The sequence below is a fragment of the Aythya ferina genome (genome assembly GCF_964211825.1).
Source record: "Aythya ferina genome assembly, chromosome: 2".
In the NCBI taxonomy this organism is placed as follows: Eukaryota; Metazoa; Chordata; class Aves; order Anseriformes; family Anatidae; genus Aythya; species Aythya ferina.
In genome coordinates, this window is record NC_140297.1 from 152249312 (window position 1) to 152267989 (window position 18678).

The 18678-nt window shown below is 36.1% G+C and overlaps 1 protein-coding gene across 1 annotated transcript in view; it reads right to left on the reverse strand.

Moving 5' to 3' along the window:
- Positions 1-18678, reverse strand: part of ADCY8 (adenylate cyclase 8) — a 123297-nt gene that overhangs the window by 31234 nt on the left and 73385 nt on the right. Inside the window, exons 7-9 of the mRNA XM_084508988.1 lie at positions 18300-18570; positions 11450-11647; positions 4111-4211 (exon numbers count right to left, since the gene is read on the reverse strand). Of these exons, the coding sequence (XP_084365114.1) occupies positions 4111-4211; positions 11450-11647; positions 18300-18570 (570 nt within the window). The remainder of the gene's footprint in view (positions 1-4110; positions 4212-11449; positions 11648-18299; positions 18571-18678) is intronic.

Consider the following 18678-nt stretch of genomic DNA (forward strand, 5'->3'; position numbering starts at 1 on the left):
GCTGATAGGATCAAGTGCAGCCAAAGATATAACAGAGGTTATAAGAAAAGGAACAAGACATAATATGTTTCTGTCTAAGAACTTCTCTCAGAAGTGCATGGGATAGATTCCCTTTTCATTGAAGAAGCAATTTAAGGACAAGCGATTTTTATTTTTTTTTTTCCAGGGGTCCCCTAATGTCAGTTTGAAATGAGCTTTTTGCCTTTCCTCTTCCTTTCACAGTCGTAAATCAAGAGTTGTGGAGCCAGAAGGAAAAATTATGTAAGACAAAGGATGCAGATGTTTTAAATAAATAACTTGAAAACTATTTTGCTCCCCTCAGAAGAATAACCCAGTGAAAAACTGTCAGAAATAAGAGTAGCACAGAAGTCTGCTCTAGTATGACCTGTTACCCATGTGAGCATATAGAAAGTTTATTGCAGGAGAAGAATCAAACTCCCAAGCCTTTCAGATGTAAAAGATGAATCACTGCAAAGTTGGCAATGTAACTTAATGGCTTCATAGAAGATAATTACAATAGAAATATGGCATTAATTTATGTCACTTAGAGTAATGACCCAATGTTTCAAAGCATGAAAGCTACTGCAAAGATTCTTAAATTCTGTGAGGTACCTATCCTGTCAGGGGAAAGTATGAATGAATCCAGTATTTATCGCGCAGGAGACATATATAAACTGAAATAAAATTCTGCAACTCCCCTACATAGTAGTAATAATAACAGAAAGATAAGTTAACTTTTATGTTAAGTAAAGTTAGTCTTTGTTCTTTTTGAAATTGCTTGGTGAAGTGCTGGATAAGGCCCTGGGCCTCCATGATCTACTGTGTGGCATCTCTGCCCATGGCAGGGGGTTGGAACTAGATGATCTTTAAGGTCAAATAGGTTCCTATCAACTACATAACCTAAACCTGCTACAATGCTAAAAATCATTCTACCAACAATCATACTCCTCCCAACAGCCCTCCTATCCCCGCCAAAATTCCTATGGACTAACACTACTATTTACAGCCTACTGATCGCTGCCCTCAGCCTCCAATGGCTGATCCCAACCTACTACCCCCATAAATTCCTGTCCCATTGAACAGGAATTGACCAAATCTCCTCCCCCCTCCTAGTGCTATCCTGCTGACTACTCCCACTTATAATTATAGCAAGCCAAAATCACCTCCAACAAGAACCCCTGTCATGAAAGCGAACCTTCATTTCAACCCTAATCATAGTCCAACCATTTATCCTCCTAGCCTTCTCCACCACAGAACTAGCACTATTTTACATTGCATTCGAGGCCACACTTATCCCAACGCTAATTCTAATCACACGATGGGGCAACCAACCCGAACGCCTCAGCGCTGGCACCTACCTGCTATTTTATACACTAGTAAGCTCACTACCCCTTCTAATCACGATCATACACCTATACGTAAAAATCGGCGCCCTACACCTACCAACCCTAGAACTAACCCACCCAACCCTATCCACCTCATGAACAAGCATCCTCTCAGGTCTAGCACTACTCATAGCATTTATAGTAAAAGCCCCACTATATGGCCTACATCTTTGACTGCCAAAAGCCCACGTAGAAGCCCCCATTGCAGGATCAATGCTCCTTGCCGCCCTCCTATTAAAACTAGGGGGCTAAAACAATTCTGTGATTCTATGATTACCTTCTTTAGCACACACACAGACCTAGGCAACCTACATGGGAAATTCTCTGAAGACCCTTAGTAAGATATACTTTATGATGATTTAAATAATGTTTCTTTTACCATGTTTCCAGAAATTCCCAAAAGACTCAGCTTAGCAAAATATTCAAATGCACTTAAACAAATACATAATTCCATCCCTGCACAACAAAGCACCAAATCATAAATTGAAAAGCTCTAAAATATGTTGATAGGGTAAGTTACCATGAGGGGTGTGAATTATACAGTTTGTTAGTTTTACCGTGTAAATGATATCCATGCTGTGCTCCTATGGTACTTCTCTGATATCTACTAGAAGTATAAACATAAGTGTTTAAGATTGTCTGAATCCAAATCCATTCATGTGCTTGTTCATGTGCTTATACTCATAAGTGGAATTGGTTTTTGAAGAGAAATTTTAGAAATCTGAACTTATCTGAACTTATTTCCTCATTCAATACCTTTAAATAAATCTTCTTTCTCAAATCCCCTCATCCCTTTTCTTTTTTTTTTTTTTTTTTTTTCCCCACTTTGCTCAGCTTTTGAACACTCCTCATTTAACAGTTATGTTTTATTAAGACTGAAAACTGAAACATGTTTCTGAAGTAAAGTATCAGAACTTGAAAAAATTAAGACCAAAATTTTCCTTCTTAAATCTTTACAGTGGTCTTCTGAAAGGACATCAGAACTGCCACGAAGTACCTGTGTACTTGCTCAGATCCTCTTTCTCAAAGGGATAATGGTAGTTAGTCTTTCCTCTAAATATATTCCCAGGTTCTATTAACCAATTTCTGAGGTGATCCTGGGGCCAAGGTTCCACAATTTTGTTCAAAAACCTCTGCTTATCTTATCTTGTAGGAAATAATATAGGAAATATCTAAAGTTTTTATTTATTTATTTATTTATTTATTTGTGTTTTTTTTTTTTTTTCATTTATTATTTTTGCAGCCTGTTTAATATTCAGTGACAAAAAAGTCCAAAGAATTTGTGAAATACATGGGAAAACCCAAATTACTGTGCAATATGGGAAATCAGAATGAGAGACAGCTGCAGGCATTGAAGCTATGTGACTCCTTCTCCTCTTATTCCAATGGCACTAGATACCGTCATGAGAATTAACAGAGATGAATTTGTGCAGATAGAAAAAATGTCATGTATTTTTGCTGGTATAGTAGTGATTGATATAGCAGCAGAAATAATTTTAGAAAACAGGTTCCATTAATAAGATCCATAAATCTTGTGCATACTGAGAAAAAGCAAAAATAACAGCTACCAGAAGTGAAAAATTTTAAATGTGCATTGGGAGAAAGACTTTAGCCAAGCAAACAAACTTTCTTCTATTAGAGCAATATAGCACATAAGGAGCAGTGCAAGGTCAGACATTACTCTGTGTACATTCCCATCAAGGAACAACTATGGAATACATGGTATACCACTGCTGCAGAATGCAATTGCCAACCTGCATCCAATCACTGTTTTGTTATTCTGTGACATAAACATGGTGAACAAGTCCTTCTAAACATGATCCAAGATATATTGCTGGATGATTGTAACATAAGTTTGTTATTTCACATACAAGTAGTGCATTTTCAGTGTCATTCTCCAGGAAGCCATAAACTAATGTTCATCTGAGTGGTAGAAACCACCTGACAATTATGCTCATCTGGGCATTTCCATCTGAGCACTTTTTCAAAGACCAAATGGGATTAGTGGCTTGCTGGCTTTGCTATGATGTTAGAAAACCGACTGTACTTACATATAATCTTGTTTTGTTAAGTAGTAGGCTAAATGGCCAATTGGTGGGCTTAACTATGTTATGCATGTGAACATATAGGTCACAGCTGTGTCAGTTTCTTCACTTTGATAGGAACTTGTTGCTTGGTCAGCCCCAGACAGAAGCAGAAGTGGGAAAAGGTCTACCAGATCATTTGCTGCTGCTACGTCTTAAGGGCAAAAGATTGCTTTCCTCAGCTGGGTAATACATATCATTAGCAACAAAGCGCAACAGTACGACTTTCTAATGTAGCATGTAAGAAACAAAACCAAAACAATCACTGATTGTCACTTTGTAAAGAACAGTTTTAAGTCTAGATCACGTTTTACTTGAACGCAGAAAGCAGCAGGCCATATCACGTCAAACTTTTGTAAGACAAAGTTCACACTTATCTCAGTGGGAGTTCTGCTTAAAAACATAATATTATAATGTCAATAGATACTACTGTCTATCACGTGAAAATGTGAAGTTTCAGAGAATGTGATACAAAAGCAAATAATAAAGAGGGGAGAGGGGGTAGGAGGAAGGGCAAAAATATTTCCAAAGAGTTTGAGGAACAAGCAGTTTATTGGCTCATTCCATATCTGCTAGCAATGTTATCCCATTATTTCCCCAAGAGTACCTTCAGATATACAGTAATATATTTCTATATTTACCTGGAAGAAGGAAGTAAGCTTTGGATAGTGGTGATAAACACAAGAACAATAAATGCGCACACCAAGTTTGATTTGAATACTTCATCCCGCATTTGAGAATACTGGAATAAAAAGAAAAAAAAAAAATAAACAAGAGCAAATTAGGTGTTGACCCAGTGATTTCATAAAGACTGATGCATATGTGAGGTTTGGGGGAAGAGCTAATAAATCAGTAATTCTGAATTTATTTTTTAAAATCCAAGAACAACAAATAAATCACAAATACGCTGGTAAAATACTTATTGAACACAAGTCTCTAATTTTCATTTGTACTACAAAATGGTTTTGTTGGCTGCCTCTTTTTCCAAGTTATTTGCATAAAACGAATGAATAGATAGCAGCTTCTGATGATGAATATAGTACTAAATACATAATTGCTTCACCAAAGGAATTGTGGGTTTCTTCACCTGAAAGCAAACACAAAAGTATCCTCTGACTGTCTGCATGCATTATATTACAGAGTTGTCTCTGTGCTTTCCATATTGATACCATTCTGCTTTCTTTTTTAATTATTTTAAATGCACCCAATTTGGGACATTCTGTAGCTAGTATGTAGGTTGTTATGTCTGGATCCTGACATTTCCAGTGGCTGTACAGAAACTTGTCAATGTGGGCATTTTCCAAGGAGAAAATGAGGGTATTATTATGTAAAAGAACATTTGAAGTGCATTATTGCTATCATTTATTGTAAAGGTATTTTTTTTCCCAGCATATCAGACCACTGAAAATGCTAGCAAGCTCCCGTTTTATTGGAGTTACCCAGAAATGGAGTAACAGATACATCAATAAATCATTGCGGATCAGTAAATTGCAATGAATCAGATTAAGTGGAAATGTTGCCTGGATCTTCAGCTGATATTAAATACTGTTAATTTAATGAAACTCTAATCATTTATGGCAGATGAAGATTTGTCCGTAGATGTATTTATCCTATAGAGATGACAACAAATTTTCTTCACCTAATGATCAATCCCATAGGAGCCTGTCTCAGTCATTTGTCTTCCTCTGAACAGTAACTCCATTTTATATAATCTCTTTTGAGGGATCTGAGAGTTACATGTGCAGAAGAAAAGTAAACCAGAATCAAAGAAATATCTGATATCAGGATATTTCTCCAGAAGTTTGAAAATAAAGCAAATTGCTGTTATAAATGCCTAAAGAGTTTTATAATTGAGAAAAATAAAAAGCAATTAAGAACTGTATCAGCAACATGCATTGAGAGGGTTCATATGTGTACTTCTGCATTTAATGCTAAACTGCTCTTGAAGGAAGATCCTGTCTAGACTCATACAGACTATACAGACTCAAGCTTCTGAAATGGGAAAAAGGCTTCTCTCTTCCCTGCTTACATTTGCTTTGAGTAAGAGATGTGTTTGTTGATGCCTTTCATTTTGGATCCTCCTCTGCCATGATTATACCCTGTGTCTTCTGTTTTCAGAAGCAGTACCATTTTGACATGATTTTTGATGGTGCTCAAAGGCAACTCCACTTCATTTTTCTGCTGAAAGCACAGAGGCACTGACCCCAATTTCATGTGCAGGGAAACAGAACTGCATCAGTCTGCTTGAATAATGGACCTAGGCTTTTTTGGTTCTGGCACAAAAAGAACCAAAGGGAGAAAGAAAGGCACATTTCTTAAAATATAACATTAAATCCCAAATATTACTTAGGGAAATTATAGCAAATTAATTGAATGAAATACAGACATGGAATCACTTGTTGTGTCAAGCATTATGTCAAAGGATGAATGCTGTGGTCTAATCAGTAATAATGTTGTGATGAGGCATTGTTATTGTCTCTGAAACAGCACAAACACCCATGATAAACATAGCACTTCTCTAACAGCCTATTCTTTTATAACTTGGAGAAGTCATTAAGAATAGATTAAGCCTCAAGACTCTTCCACAAATATGGAAAGGCACATAGCCTGCTGGAGCAAAATAGAGTGGTAAAAAGAGTCATGATGAGACGTACTCTGCAATCAAAGCTGTAGCTGCAATGTCACACAGGCCTACACGAACTGGCATGACTTGCTTATCGTGCAGCAGGAGCTCCTCCTTTATTCCCAAGGGACTTGAACCATTTGTCTTGAACTTTGAGATGTTGGATGGCACTGTTTATCCATGCTCAGCCAGCTAGCTGAAATTTGGCCCAAATAAATAAGACCAAGTTTTCTCTGCCAAGTAAAGCTGCTCATTTTTTGAGGAAAAACTTTACTATGAGAGTGACCTAGCACTGATAGGTTGCCCAGAGAGATTGTGGAGTCTCCTTCCTTGGAAATATCCAACAGTTATCTGGACACAACCCTGGGTAATGTGCTCCAGGGGACCCTTGTTGAGCAGGGAAGTTGGACTAGATGATCTCCAGAGATCCCTTCCAACCTTAACTATGCTTTGATTCTGTGATTCACCACCTCTTCGTTTTTCCCAGGGCTCCTTGGAAGGCGGGTGCTGGACATGCAATAGGCTGTAGTATTCACCTACTCTGTTCACCTACAGTGTATGCACACTAAGTAGGAAGGTGATTGGCTTTATGCTCATTGTTGCTCTTTTGGATGAAAGGGGAGATAGTATTTTTTTGTTTTGTTTTGTTTTGTTTTTGCTTCCAGAGTGATATTTGTGCTGTTGGAAAAGTTTCTGCAGCTTCTGCTGGGCAGGCACAGAAGAAGATGGAAACTCAAGGCAGGAAAAGGGATGGCTGAACTTCTGAAAAGAACAAAGAGTCTACACAGACCTCGTTGTTTATCAATAACAGAAAAGAAGATGCTGAACAGGCTCAAAATTTGCCAAGTGTTCCTTACAGAGCTTCTTGGCTCTGCACTGGAAGTTTCTGGATCAAAGGAAAAAGGTGAAGCTTATTTCTGCAAGGATATGGGATGCAGCATGGACTAGGTTTGTTTCCTAGTCATTTAACTTCTCACCCATCTGAACTTTTTATACAGAGAAACTCAAATATTTAGGTCTAATTTTAACCTAAGATAACCTGTACTGAGAAATTCAAAGCTCTTTTGATGTTTTCAGTGTGTTCATCTCACAGAAAATACAGACACTTCACCTCTAAGCCCAGTCTTATTTATGATCTCAATACAAACACACATGAGGGCTTAGGATATCTTTATACAGATCTTTACACTGAAAACTCTCCTTAACAAAAATTCTACCAGAATGCAACATTTCTTACCTTGTTTCTATGATTTATCTTATCTGAAAATACATGCTACTGGTGTTACTAAGTCATTGTTATCATGGTAGAATATCTTAAGGACATCTTTTAATATTTGGAAATCAACTAAAGTAGAAGGAGATTTTCCCCATGTGCCATTACATGTTTGAAAATCTTTAGTGTATTTTCATGCTACCATTATAAGTACTCTACTTATAATGACTCTTGCTCTATCTGTCTACATCCTATTTGTGAAAATTGCCTCTAGCAAAATTGAGAGTGAATTAGTTTCTAAACAAGCCATCAAGTGCTAATGAGTAAAATACAGGTTAATAATGACTAGTCCATTTGGAGAAAGAATCTATAAAATATACCAGGTGGGGATCTTGCACAAATCCCCTGAAAAATGTATTCTTACCAAGTTCATGTGGAAATATGCCTGAGGGATATAACCTGTTCACTAATGCAATCATTGCAGATTGCTGTGGAATCTACATTTATGCTATCACCAAGAAGGACATAAAAGCAATAAGATAAGAGAGGAATGGGAAGATGTATCACTGGCTTAAACTGCTGTCATCTACAAATGATTTAAACTGTTGCAAACTGGGAGCTGTGCTAGCTCCCATGGTAGTTCTGGGCATGATGTTTCCAGAAAATATATTTATATATATATATATTACCATTTAAACCTCAAAAGAAGTAAATCAGCACTTTCAGTACTAGTGTAAATCTGCTGTCCACAATTTCTTTGCAATGAGAATAAGAATAAAAGAATAAGAATAAAAGTATAAGAAATGCAGGCAGGTGAAAAAGCCAGCATAAGTCCATTTGAGATCCATTCAAGCCACCCAAAAATGCTTATGATCCCAATGCAGAGTAGTCCTGTTACAAATGCAGGAGAAAGAAATATAGAGTATTGTTCATATGGTTACTCAGTTCTCTGTGGTTACAGAGCATTAACACAATACTGACTGAACACCATTAATGCAACAGTGCATGGTGGGGAGATCCACTATGGGTACTTGTTCTACATATTGAATAACTGTGAGGTCTGCTGTGAGAAGTATTTGCAGGTAAAATAAATAAGTATTAGGCAGATACAAGTACTGCCCAAAATTGTGATGTCTAAATGTGAGGGTGCAATATTTTACATAAGATAAGTTCCTTTATTTCAGAGTTATATCTGACTTACAGCTGCTTCTGTGCTGAGCTGATGGTGACTGGCAGCAAATGGAAATGGCAGTGTGAGATGGGAGGCCAACAGACTTATACTCTTTTTGCTCAGCAACACTACAGGGAACACCTCATGAGGCTGATGTAGAAGGTCATGGTAAGCAGTTGCAAAATGTTAATGACTAGAAGAAAGCATAATTCCAGACTGAAAGGTTAGAGAGAACCTTTTATAGGTTCTTTCTAACAGAGAGACCAGAGGGGGGCTTCTAATCTGAGCTTCTTTTGCTTCCTGAATGGGCAAGAGGAGAAAGGAAGAAACTGATAGTAATAGTAATATAAGACAATAGTAATATAAGACAAATAGTAATATAAGACAACATGGAGTTGTCTTTGACAATTGTCTGTTGAAAACATTTCCCCTGTTGTTTTTTTCATGATTGTTTGTGTTCTATAGTTTAACACTAAGGCCATCAGGACAACCTGTAACTACTGTATGGGCTAACAAGGAAGAAAGGGAATGACATTGTCTACATTGTCCCCTGTTATAGGCAGATGCCTGTTACAAATACCTGACCATAACAAAGAATACATTGCAATTCATCTTTCCTTAACCCACATCATCCCTTTACATCCTAATGCAACCCTCAACTTTCTCTGAGCACACTCATGGTGTCTTTGCACACTCAATACAAGCAAGAAGTTTGCTGGCTGACAACTATTTAGTCATTAGAGATGGGCGAACCAGAGCAACTAAAACAGTGTTGACATTAAAAGAAATAAAACCAAAACTTATTTCTGTGCAGTGAAAAAAAAAAAAAAAAATCAGCTCAATTCAGAGGACAGAAAGAGAAATAGGAAATACCTAGGGAAATATTGAATGAAAGGAAATATTGAATGGAAGAACTACTTTCCAAGTCTTTTAACATAGGGTGGCATTGGAAATATTACACTGAGAAGAAAATGTATCAAAACTGATAAAAATGTTGGCTTTTTAATAGACTTTTTGATATCCAGAAGTAATTATAAACCTTATTAATATTTAAAATATGACCTATGAAATGTCATAGATTAGGGCATGGTTTTGCCCATTCTACCCCCCCCCCCCCTTGCCTAAATTGCATTTTAATGAAATTCTAACCTGACTGTCTACATTTTCCATAAGGATGTTAATCATGAGGTCCAAAATCACAAGAGAGTTGGGATTCTGAACATAGAATCTGATTTTGGGCAGTGTCCATTTGCTTCAGCCTATGTTGAGGACTTGTTTTTATTAAATAGCAATGTAAAGTGGGGTTCATCATTCAGTATCCATCATTCATCATTGCTTTACTCAGCAAGTTGGTTGTGACCAGGCTGTTTCTTCTTTTACACACACAAAAAAATCTAATACACGATCCCCCACCTTCTTGATTATTCTGTTATATCCAGACTTTTCTATCTTATCTTTTTACCTGTTGTCTTTAAAAGATTAAAGATTGCTCGTGACTTTTAGACCTTTAAATGCTAATTAGCAGGATATCAGAAATCCTAAATTTAACTTCCTGCTCCAAAGCCTAATACTAGTGTTAATGTCTTTTTCATATAGCGTTTACAAACAGGTCTTGGACCAGAGCATGTGATCCAGAGAACCACACCAAAAGAAGCTTTCAACCACTATATCACAGTCATATTATTTATCTTATCAAGATAAATGTCCCTGATAATTTTGTCCCTGATAATTTTGGCTTCTTTTCTGGTACAGTGTCACTAGACAGGTGGGGAAATTTTCTTCATCGGCTGCTTTTGTCCTGCTAAGAGAAGTATGGTTTCAGCCACAGCCCTTTCTTTAGCTGTTGTTGAAATCTGGGTTCTTGACAGCTTTGCATAATAACTGCATTTTTTTGTGGCATTGATACCTTGTGGGATTTTACCTTGTGTCTCAGAATCATAAATATCCTCATGGGGAAATAGAATCTTTCCCTTTTTTAAGCAAAAAAAATAAATATATATATATATATATTTTTCCTTCTATAGGCTGCTTTTAAAATAAGGACTTTGATACACTTCAAACAGACTTTTCCTTTTCCAGTGGTTTTCATGAAGCGATCACCATTAATACCACCTGAGGACTAGTCTCCTGTAAGTCAAGCAAAATAGTCTGTTTTCCGGTGGAAAAGTGATGGTGGTGTAGGCCTTCAGACTTGCAATTATTTTTTTTTGTTTTTCTTTTCTTTTCAGTTTAAGTGCACATCATATCATAGGCCTGCTGTTACTGCATTTCAATAGCATGCAGGTCAATGAAATCATATGCAACACCTCTCCCACTCAGCTTGCAAGTAAACTTTTCCCCCTGCCTTTCTCTTTTTAGCTTAAAGATTATATATGGATGTGGACTAAAACAGAAATTAGTGAGATCATATTGCTGCTGAGAAGCAACAAAAACAAGAACAACATTTACCTCTTAAAAGCAGATGTTAAAAAGTGGTGTTTAAAGCAAAGAGTTGACATTAATTTTGACTTGAAATAAACAGTGGCTGACTAGAGGAGACCAGATTGATTCTGCTAGTAAATGAGAGGCACATATCTATATAAATATAGATATCTATTTTGAATAGAAGTGTCAGTATATTAATATGCTCAATCACCATTTATGCCAAAGCAACCTGTCATATGATGGAAAACTGCTTGTACTACACAACAAATGAAACCTGCAAGTAGCTTTTATTGTTTTCAGAAGAAGAGTTTGCTCAATGTAGGCATTTTCCAGCAATGAAATATAATCACTGAAGCACTGTAACACCTGCATCATGACAGTGTCCATTATGACCTCTAGATCAGTCCCATCTTCTGAAAACTGAAACAAAATGAAAAAGAACAAAACCAGAAAAGAAACAACGCAAGCTAGAACCTAGAGCTTCTCTATTTCAGTGGACATTTATTGCAATTTGAGTAGCAAATAATTCAGCTACCAAGACCCAGCTACCTTGTGCTCCAGGCTGGAGTCTTTAAACATCAGTGAAAAAGGCTTGATATGCTCTCTTCTCAATTTATCGCCACTCCGTAAGTCGATGGTGTGCTCTATTCGCTTGTTAATTTCCTCAGGCCCAGACTGGACATGCAAAGCTTGTGCAAGATGGTTTGGAAGCAGATTTATTGAATTTCTTGTTAGGGCAGCCAGAGTCTAGGGGAAAGCACATGCAAACAGAATAAACCTGCTGGTCCCCTTGGGTTAAAATGCAATGTTTTAGATCATGTTGCATTGCAAACCATTACAGCATTCCATGCAATTCATTTGATGAAATCTACAGAAGTGTAAAATAATATGTCTGTTCCACTAAACACATACAGTACATTAAGGGGAGTACTTTAAAGTCCAGTTTAAACAGGCTACAAGGTTTGTTGTTGTACTGAATATTAGGAGTACAATCTCCTTTCCAGATTCTGATACATAATCATTAGATTATTAGATACATAGCATGCATAAGGGGAGTTCACACCAAAATCACAACAGGGCATTGAACTCAGTGGTGTGTTTTCACAACTTAGAATGGAAGCTACAGAAACAGAAGACACAAACAAAACATGAGTAACAATGTTTTTTTTGGTCTTAAAGTTACTGGATGTGTGCAGTTAAGGAACAGATCCATTGGGCAGAAGTGAAGAAGGTGCATTTCTGGTTACTTCAGCATGGCTTTTCAGATAATATGCTCTTCTTCACTACTGGTATATTTTAGCCAGTCAAGATTACAGTTAGGCTATATGATTTAATGTAACTGTAATTCATATTATTTTATATATATATATTATCTCAATTGCTTTATTCCTTTGATATTTCACTGATATAAAAAAAAAAAAAAAGAAAAAAGTCTCTTGCACGGCTTTGCAAATGAAAGTTAGTGGAGGTAGTACAAAGGATGTTTCACCTTCAGGAAAGAAGTAGAGTTTGCTTTCATAAAAATAACTCAAACCAGAGTTGGTACCATTTTGTGACACAAACTACAGGGAAGGTGCAGGCTGAATGGGAAAATAAACTCTACTACCTTTGATATTCTCAAGTGTTAAGACATGTTAATGAATGGAAAGTATATAAACCTTCATACATCACAGCATAAAATAAAAATTATGGAAAAACATACACTTTTGCTTTAGGAAATGTATCGTATAGCTCCTTGCTGGAAAAGATCCTCTCTATCTCTTACAAGTCACTGTTGCAAAAAGGAAGTTAGGATGGATTTTTCACTGCGTTTCTCTAGAAAGTCAGTTCTTTTGGATCACAGGATTATGTATAGATAATGAGATAGGGAGGTTTCCCTCATTCTTATTCAAAGTATAGTGAACAGTTAACTTTTAATGAAACTTGGAGATCACGTTAAAACACAAGTAAGGGTCTTGCTGTCAAACACTAAGGGTACTTGCTGTCAAACATTAATTTACAGATCTCTTTGTAGTCCTAAAATAAAGTCCAGGGACTCCATAGTCATGGATAATGTCTAGTTTTCTCATATTCCATTTTTTAAGAGTCCAGTATATAGGCAGAAAATGATATCAGGACTGAAATCATCTGCCTATTGAAGTGAAAAATAATCTTCTTGCTTGCTTTAGTAGAAGAAAGGCTTCAATCATAAATGTTTGGCAAGTCTCTCTACTCCAGTTTCCCCATCATCCCTCCAGAAAACCAGTATCGTCATGATTTTGGGGAAAAAAATCAAGGCAAAGGATACTAAAGTTTCTCTTTTCATAATAATATTTCAGATATGCCTTAAACCATATCTTAATTAACTTGATAATCAAGTTAATAGCTCCAAGATTGGAGCAAAAACCCAGGGAAACAATCGAGTCAATACTGTATTACTACACATTAAAGCACTACTTAATCTAGCTATTCTTATCTCTTTTAAACTGGGTAAGTTATTTTAAAGTAAGGATTTTTTTTTTTTTTTTTTTTTTTTTTTTTTATATATATTTTTAAACTGGGCAGGAAAGTTATTATCAGTTTCTGGGGATGAAATCTCAAAAGAGGATCTGAAATCACTCTTAAAGGACAAGATCATAAAAAAATGGTGTTGTGTGCATTAATTCCTGAGAACTCATATTACTATATCTGCATTGGAAATGAGGGTGGAGAAGGTCCCTATTGTTTTAGCTGGGTATTGTGTTTTATTTACATAAAGGGGATGTTTTCAGTTCATTCTCTTAAGTGAATATTTTTTCTTCAAATTATCTTTTTAAATTTGATTAATATGAAGAACAGTTTTCTTGCTGAATGTATGAGCTGGTTTACGATTTGTAGCAGATGAACATGCCATAATGTCAAGAGCATGGCAACAGTCAGTAGTATTGGTGCAAAATTGACTCTGAATTTGTATTTATTTTCAGAGGAAAATAAGAAAATTCATATTTGAGTTTAGTAGAGCATCTCCCTTATACCCATACACGCACTTAAGAAAAATGCTTTCCAGTAATTAGTAATAACAATAAAGCAAAATATCATGCAAATTATTGGCCAAGAATATCTTCTAACCATACTTTGTCTCTGCAGCCCCATCTTCATTCCGTATTTTTAAGACTCTGCTTTCCCTAAGTAAAGAAATATTAGTTCTCCTTGCTACCTCTTCTACACTTTTATGAACAGCTTTGTGGATAATAGCCGTGAATCCTACAATAGTCTTTTGAGCCTTCCTGTTGTTGATGATAACCATTCATTGTACAAAAAATATACAGAATTTTTTTAGGCACCCCCCCCCCCCCCCGCCAAACCTGAATCTGAGTATAAACAATAGAATGAATTAAAACCAAACATATTTAATAAATCCACTCATCCTGACTTGAGAAAGAAGGGAAATTTATAGCCAGTGACTTTTATAAAGCTCTAGGTAAGCTTTACATTATTATTGTTGTTACTATTATTATTATTATTATTATTATTATTATTATTATTATTATTATTATTATTATTATTTATTCATATATCAAACACCAAATCTTAGAGATAAATAGGGAAATACAAGCTCAAATATTTAGAGAGACAGGGGACAGGTAGGGGGCAGTTCAGGAGGAAGACAATTAAGTGAAGATGCCTAGGTGTTTGGTGTCTAAACTTCTATTACTAACAATATATACCCTGGATACTTTCAGTTGCCCTGTTAATTGCAGTAATTAGCTGAGATGTCCTAGGTTATCCCAGAAAGCAATCTAGAGCTAGGAGATGTGACACAGGACCTACAGCAGTCCCATGCACTGTTGGTATGGGTAGGAACCAACTGAAGTGTGCTAGGGTATCTCAAACTGCAATAGATAGTCACAGTTAAGAAGCTGTATGAAGATCTTACTCCACAGGGTGAAGCCTAGAGAACTGTTCAGATAATACACTAGTTGGGACATTATATTGTTTCAGCTTGGGTGATTAGCAGTATACAAGACATCACTGTCTCTTGCCTGGTTTTAGCAGATAGTCCAGATGATCACAGATTTTTTTATAAGTCCCTTGTATTATTTATCACATCCATGTATGTGGATGGCATCCTGGAGTACCTCAAAGAACACTAAACCCTTACAGTTAGGAATCTAACTAAAGATTAACTAAACTCTATGGGATATTGACACCTAGGACAGTCAGTAGGCAAAAATGCAGGTGCCTTGGTTTGAACTGAATTATATCCTTGGAATTCTTTATGTTTTTCTTTTCTTTATTGCTGTTTTTCTTTTCTTTATTGCTGTTTTTCTTTTCTTTATTGCTGTTTTTCTTTCCTTTCCTTTCCTTTCCTTTCCTTTCCTTTCCTTTCCTTTCCTTTCCTTTCCTTTCCTTTCCTTTCCTTTCCTTTCCTTTCCTTTCCTTTCCTTTCCTTTCCTTTCCTTTCCTTTCCTTTCCTTTCCTTTCCTTTCCTTTCCTTTCCTTTCCTTTCCTTTCCTTTCCTTTCCTTTCCTTTCCTTTCCGCCTTCCTTCTTGCCTTCCTTTTTTCCTGCCTTCCTTTTTTTTTTTTTTTTTTTTTTTTTTTATAACTGCTAAGTCATTGTAGCCATTACTAAGATGTGTAGATATGCTTACTAAAACACAGACATTTTAATTTACTTTTGTCTAATTCACATCATTACAGTCCCATTAGGTGCCTCTAATACCACATCTAATCACCATATTTTGGAAGGCCCTCTAGAAGGCCCAAAGAAGAAATCCAGCTCTGTTCTCCTAACATAAAATAACTTCTGTCTGGCCTTTTCTTCTTTAGAAAAGAAACCCAGACACCTGTTTCAATAACAGAAAGCTCCTTCCATATTAGGCATGGTCTGAATTTGCAAACGGACACTTGCATCCTTGGCTTACCTCACAACCATAGCTAAGGCACGTAGTTGTAACAGCACCATAGATCCTCACATCTTTTATTAATGTCTATGAATGTGTAAATAGTGGTTATTCTGTTCTTCACTCATATCAAGACACTTTGAATTCACTGACTTAGGCTGCCTTCAGGTTACCTCATACAAAGTGAGGCTGGGGTAAAGAATATGCATGAGAGCAAAATGGAGTTTGGGCAAGAGAGCTCACCAGACTGTCTGCCATTTCATATGCTTCTCAACATACCTACAGCTAAAACTAAGCTAAACGTGAGAAGTTACTCAAATTTTTAAAAACTTATATAAGGTAAAGAAATCTTTTAAGTGTTACTGGCAAATATTCAAATGTATGGAGTGACATTGTTAGGTTGCTGTTACTTGGATTCTCGGCATCTGTTGCTATCAGTGCCTTTTAGGCTGCATAATTATAGTTATTAAACAGTTATCCCATCCAAGGCTGACAAGCCTCTGGAAAAAAACTACTATATCCTAATATGATTTAAATTTATCTGAATCTCGAGCTGAAATGCATTATTTGTGAGCAGTAATGACTATTCTCTCAACGTTAAATTTAAAAATTACATAATTTAATCACACCTGAAATAGTAGGGTTTTTTTAAAGCTAATGTCCACCCAAAAGCTTATTGTAAATCTGTGTAATATAAAATTCTAATTGATTCCAGTAAAAAATCAGTTTGTTCTGTTCTATTCTATTCTATTCTTAAAAAAATAGCGAAAAACAATTCTAGATATGGATCATTTGTTGCCATAAGACAAACATCTTTGTAAGACAACAGTTTAGCTATGCTTATTTCAATGATTTTCATGAACTTTTTACTAGTTCATTAAGTAAGAGTTTTTTCAATAATAGAATAGAAAAAAATAACCTATTTTATTCTTTTTTTTTTTTTTTTTTTTTTTTTTGTTAGTATCTGGGTCAGATTTAGCTGAAAAAATTATCAGTGAAATGATAGCCTATTCTACAAAGATTTTTTGGGGACTAGAGAAATGGTCTTAAAGTGAAAGGAGAAAGAGAGAGACATCAGAAGATAGGTACAGCAGCATGCATTCATACCTCTGTTCCTAATGAAATGAGAAACTAGAGGGAACTCAACAAAATACAGAGAATACTAAAAGGCAGTGTACATACAGATACATGGATGTACAGAATATAAATAAAGCAGGTGTTTTATATCACAGAGAACTTCAATACACTTTGAAGAGATGAAGACAGCACTATGGACTGATCGATTGTGAAGGCTTATCACTTCAGACCAGATTTGCAAGAAGCAGAAGACAGTTGACAGAAAGACCTGCACACAATGCTTGAAGTTCAACAGACAGTGAAGACAAGTAGGACTAAGGATGTGCAGCAGAAGAAAGGATATATCATGTCATTACCAATCACTCAGGAAAAATGTAATATAAATGTAGTCAACCTTGTTTCATAAAGACCCATTAATCTTTCAAATGTAGTGAAAACAGGTGTCTGAGGGCATTTTAACCTTTCCAGCTTCAATTCCTCTAAGTAAGCAGACCTCGCAAGCAATTTTTATGACTGTATAAGAATTGCTGGTTCCTAAGGTGCTAGCAGTTAGTGTTGTAATACTTTTGGAAAAGGTCTGATTGGGAACAGTTTTCATTTTTTCATATTTCTATCAAACTAATCATGACTTTAGGCTCTAACTCACTTGTGATTGAACCTTATTTATGTTTTAGAATCAGCCTTTCATTTTTATTTTTTTATTTTTTTAAGGAAGGGAAGGGAAGGGAAGGGAAGGGAAGGGAAGGGAAGGGAAGGGAAGGGAAGGGAAGGGAAGGGAAGGGAAGGGAAGGGAAGGGAAGGGAAGGGAAGGGAAGGGAAGGGAAGGGAAGGGAAGGGAAGGGAAGGGAAGGGAAGGGAAGGGAAGGGAAGGGAAGGGAAGGGAAGGGAAGGGAAGGGAAGGGAAGGGAAGGGAAGGAAGGACAAAATGTTTTAGCAAGGTGTTTTTACTTATTTATTTATTTATTTTAGGTAGATCTGTTTTCTTTCCTTTACTTATCAATAACTTACACTGTGTTGTTTCCTCTGTCAGAATGTCCACTCACATATTCTTTCACTTTGATGGCAGTACAGTGATGATGTGCAGTGATATTCATACTCTGACTAAAATGTCTCAGCTAGTTTGGTTACATTAGATTAACTTTTATTTTACTTCTCTAAGGACTGATTCAATTAAAACTATGTTGTAGTTTTATACAGTATTACTATAGTATTACATTTCAGTTGGAGAAAAAAGAAAAAAAAAAAAAAAAGAAGAAAGAAAATACCTGTGCTCCTGGAATTTCCCCAGTTTACACATATGATTTATTTCTGCCCTGAAACAATTTGTTTAATCATCTGTTCTTACAGTATATGTTAGAGAAAAGGTTAAAGATGAATTTGTTTTCTCTGAGGCTTCCATTATTTAAACGCACTCAAGCATGCATTCATACTCGATGATATTAAAGGAAGTTTGACTTACATTCTGTTTTCCTACTATGTTATCAAATGGAAGTTCAGGGCTCCATGATCCTTCAGTAAATGTTGCCCCACTGTTTCTCCTGTCGGAGGAGCTGACAGCCTCTTTCACAATATCTTCAGGCAAAGTCAACAGACTCTCCTCAGGCTGTTTAATTAAATACGTCTCAATGTTATGTTTCCTCAAGAATTCATTGCGTTCTTTGCCATGCCCTTCTTCAACTTTATAATCCCCATTGAGGCAGTCCAGAGTGGCCTTGGAGATGTGGATTCTCCTGTATAAGTGAAATAAGTAGTAGCAAATACCAATTGTGCTCTAGTATAAATAGGTAACAAGGAGTTTTATGGGCTCTGCACAATTTTTATATGATAGATAAATAAAA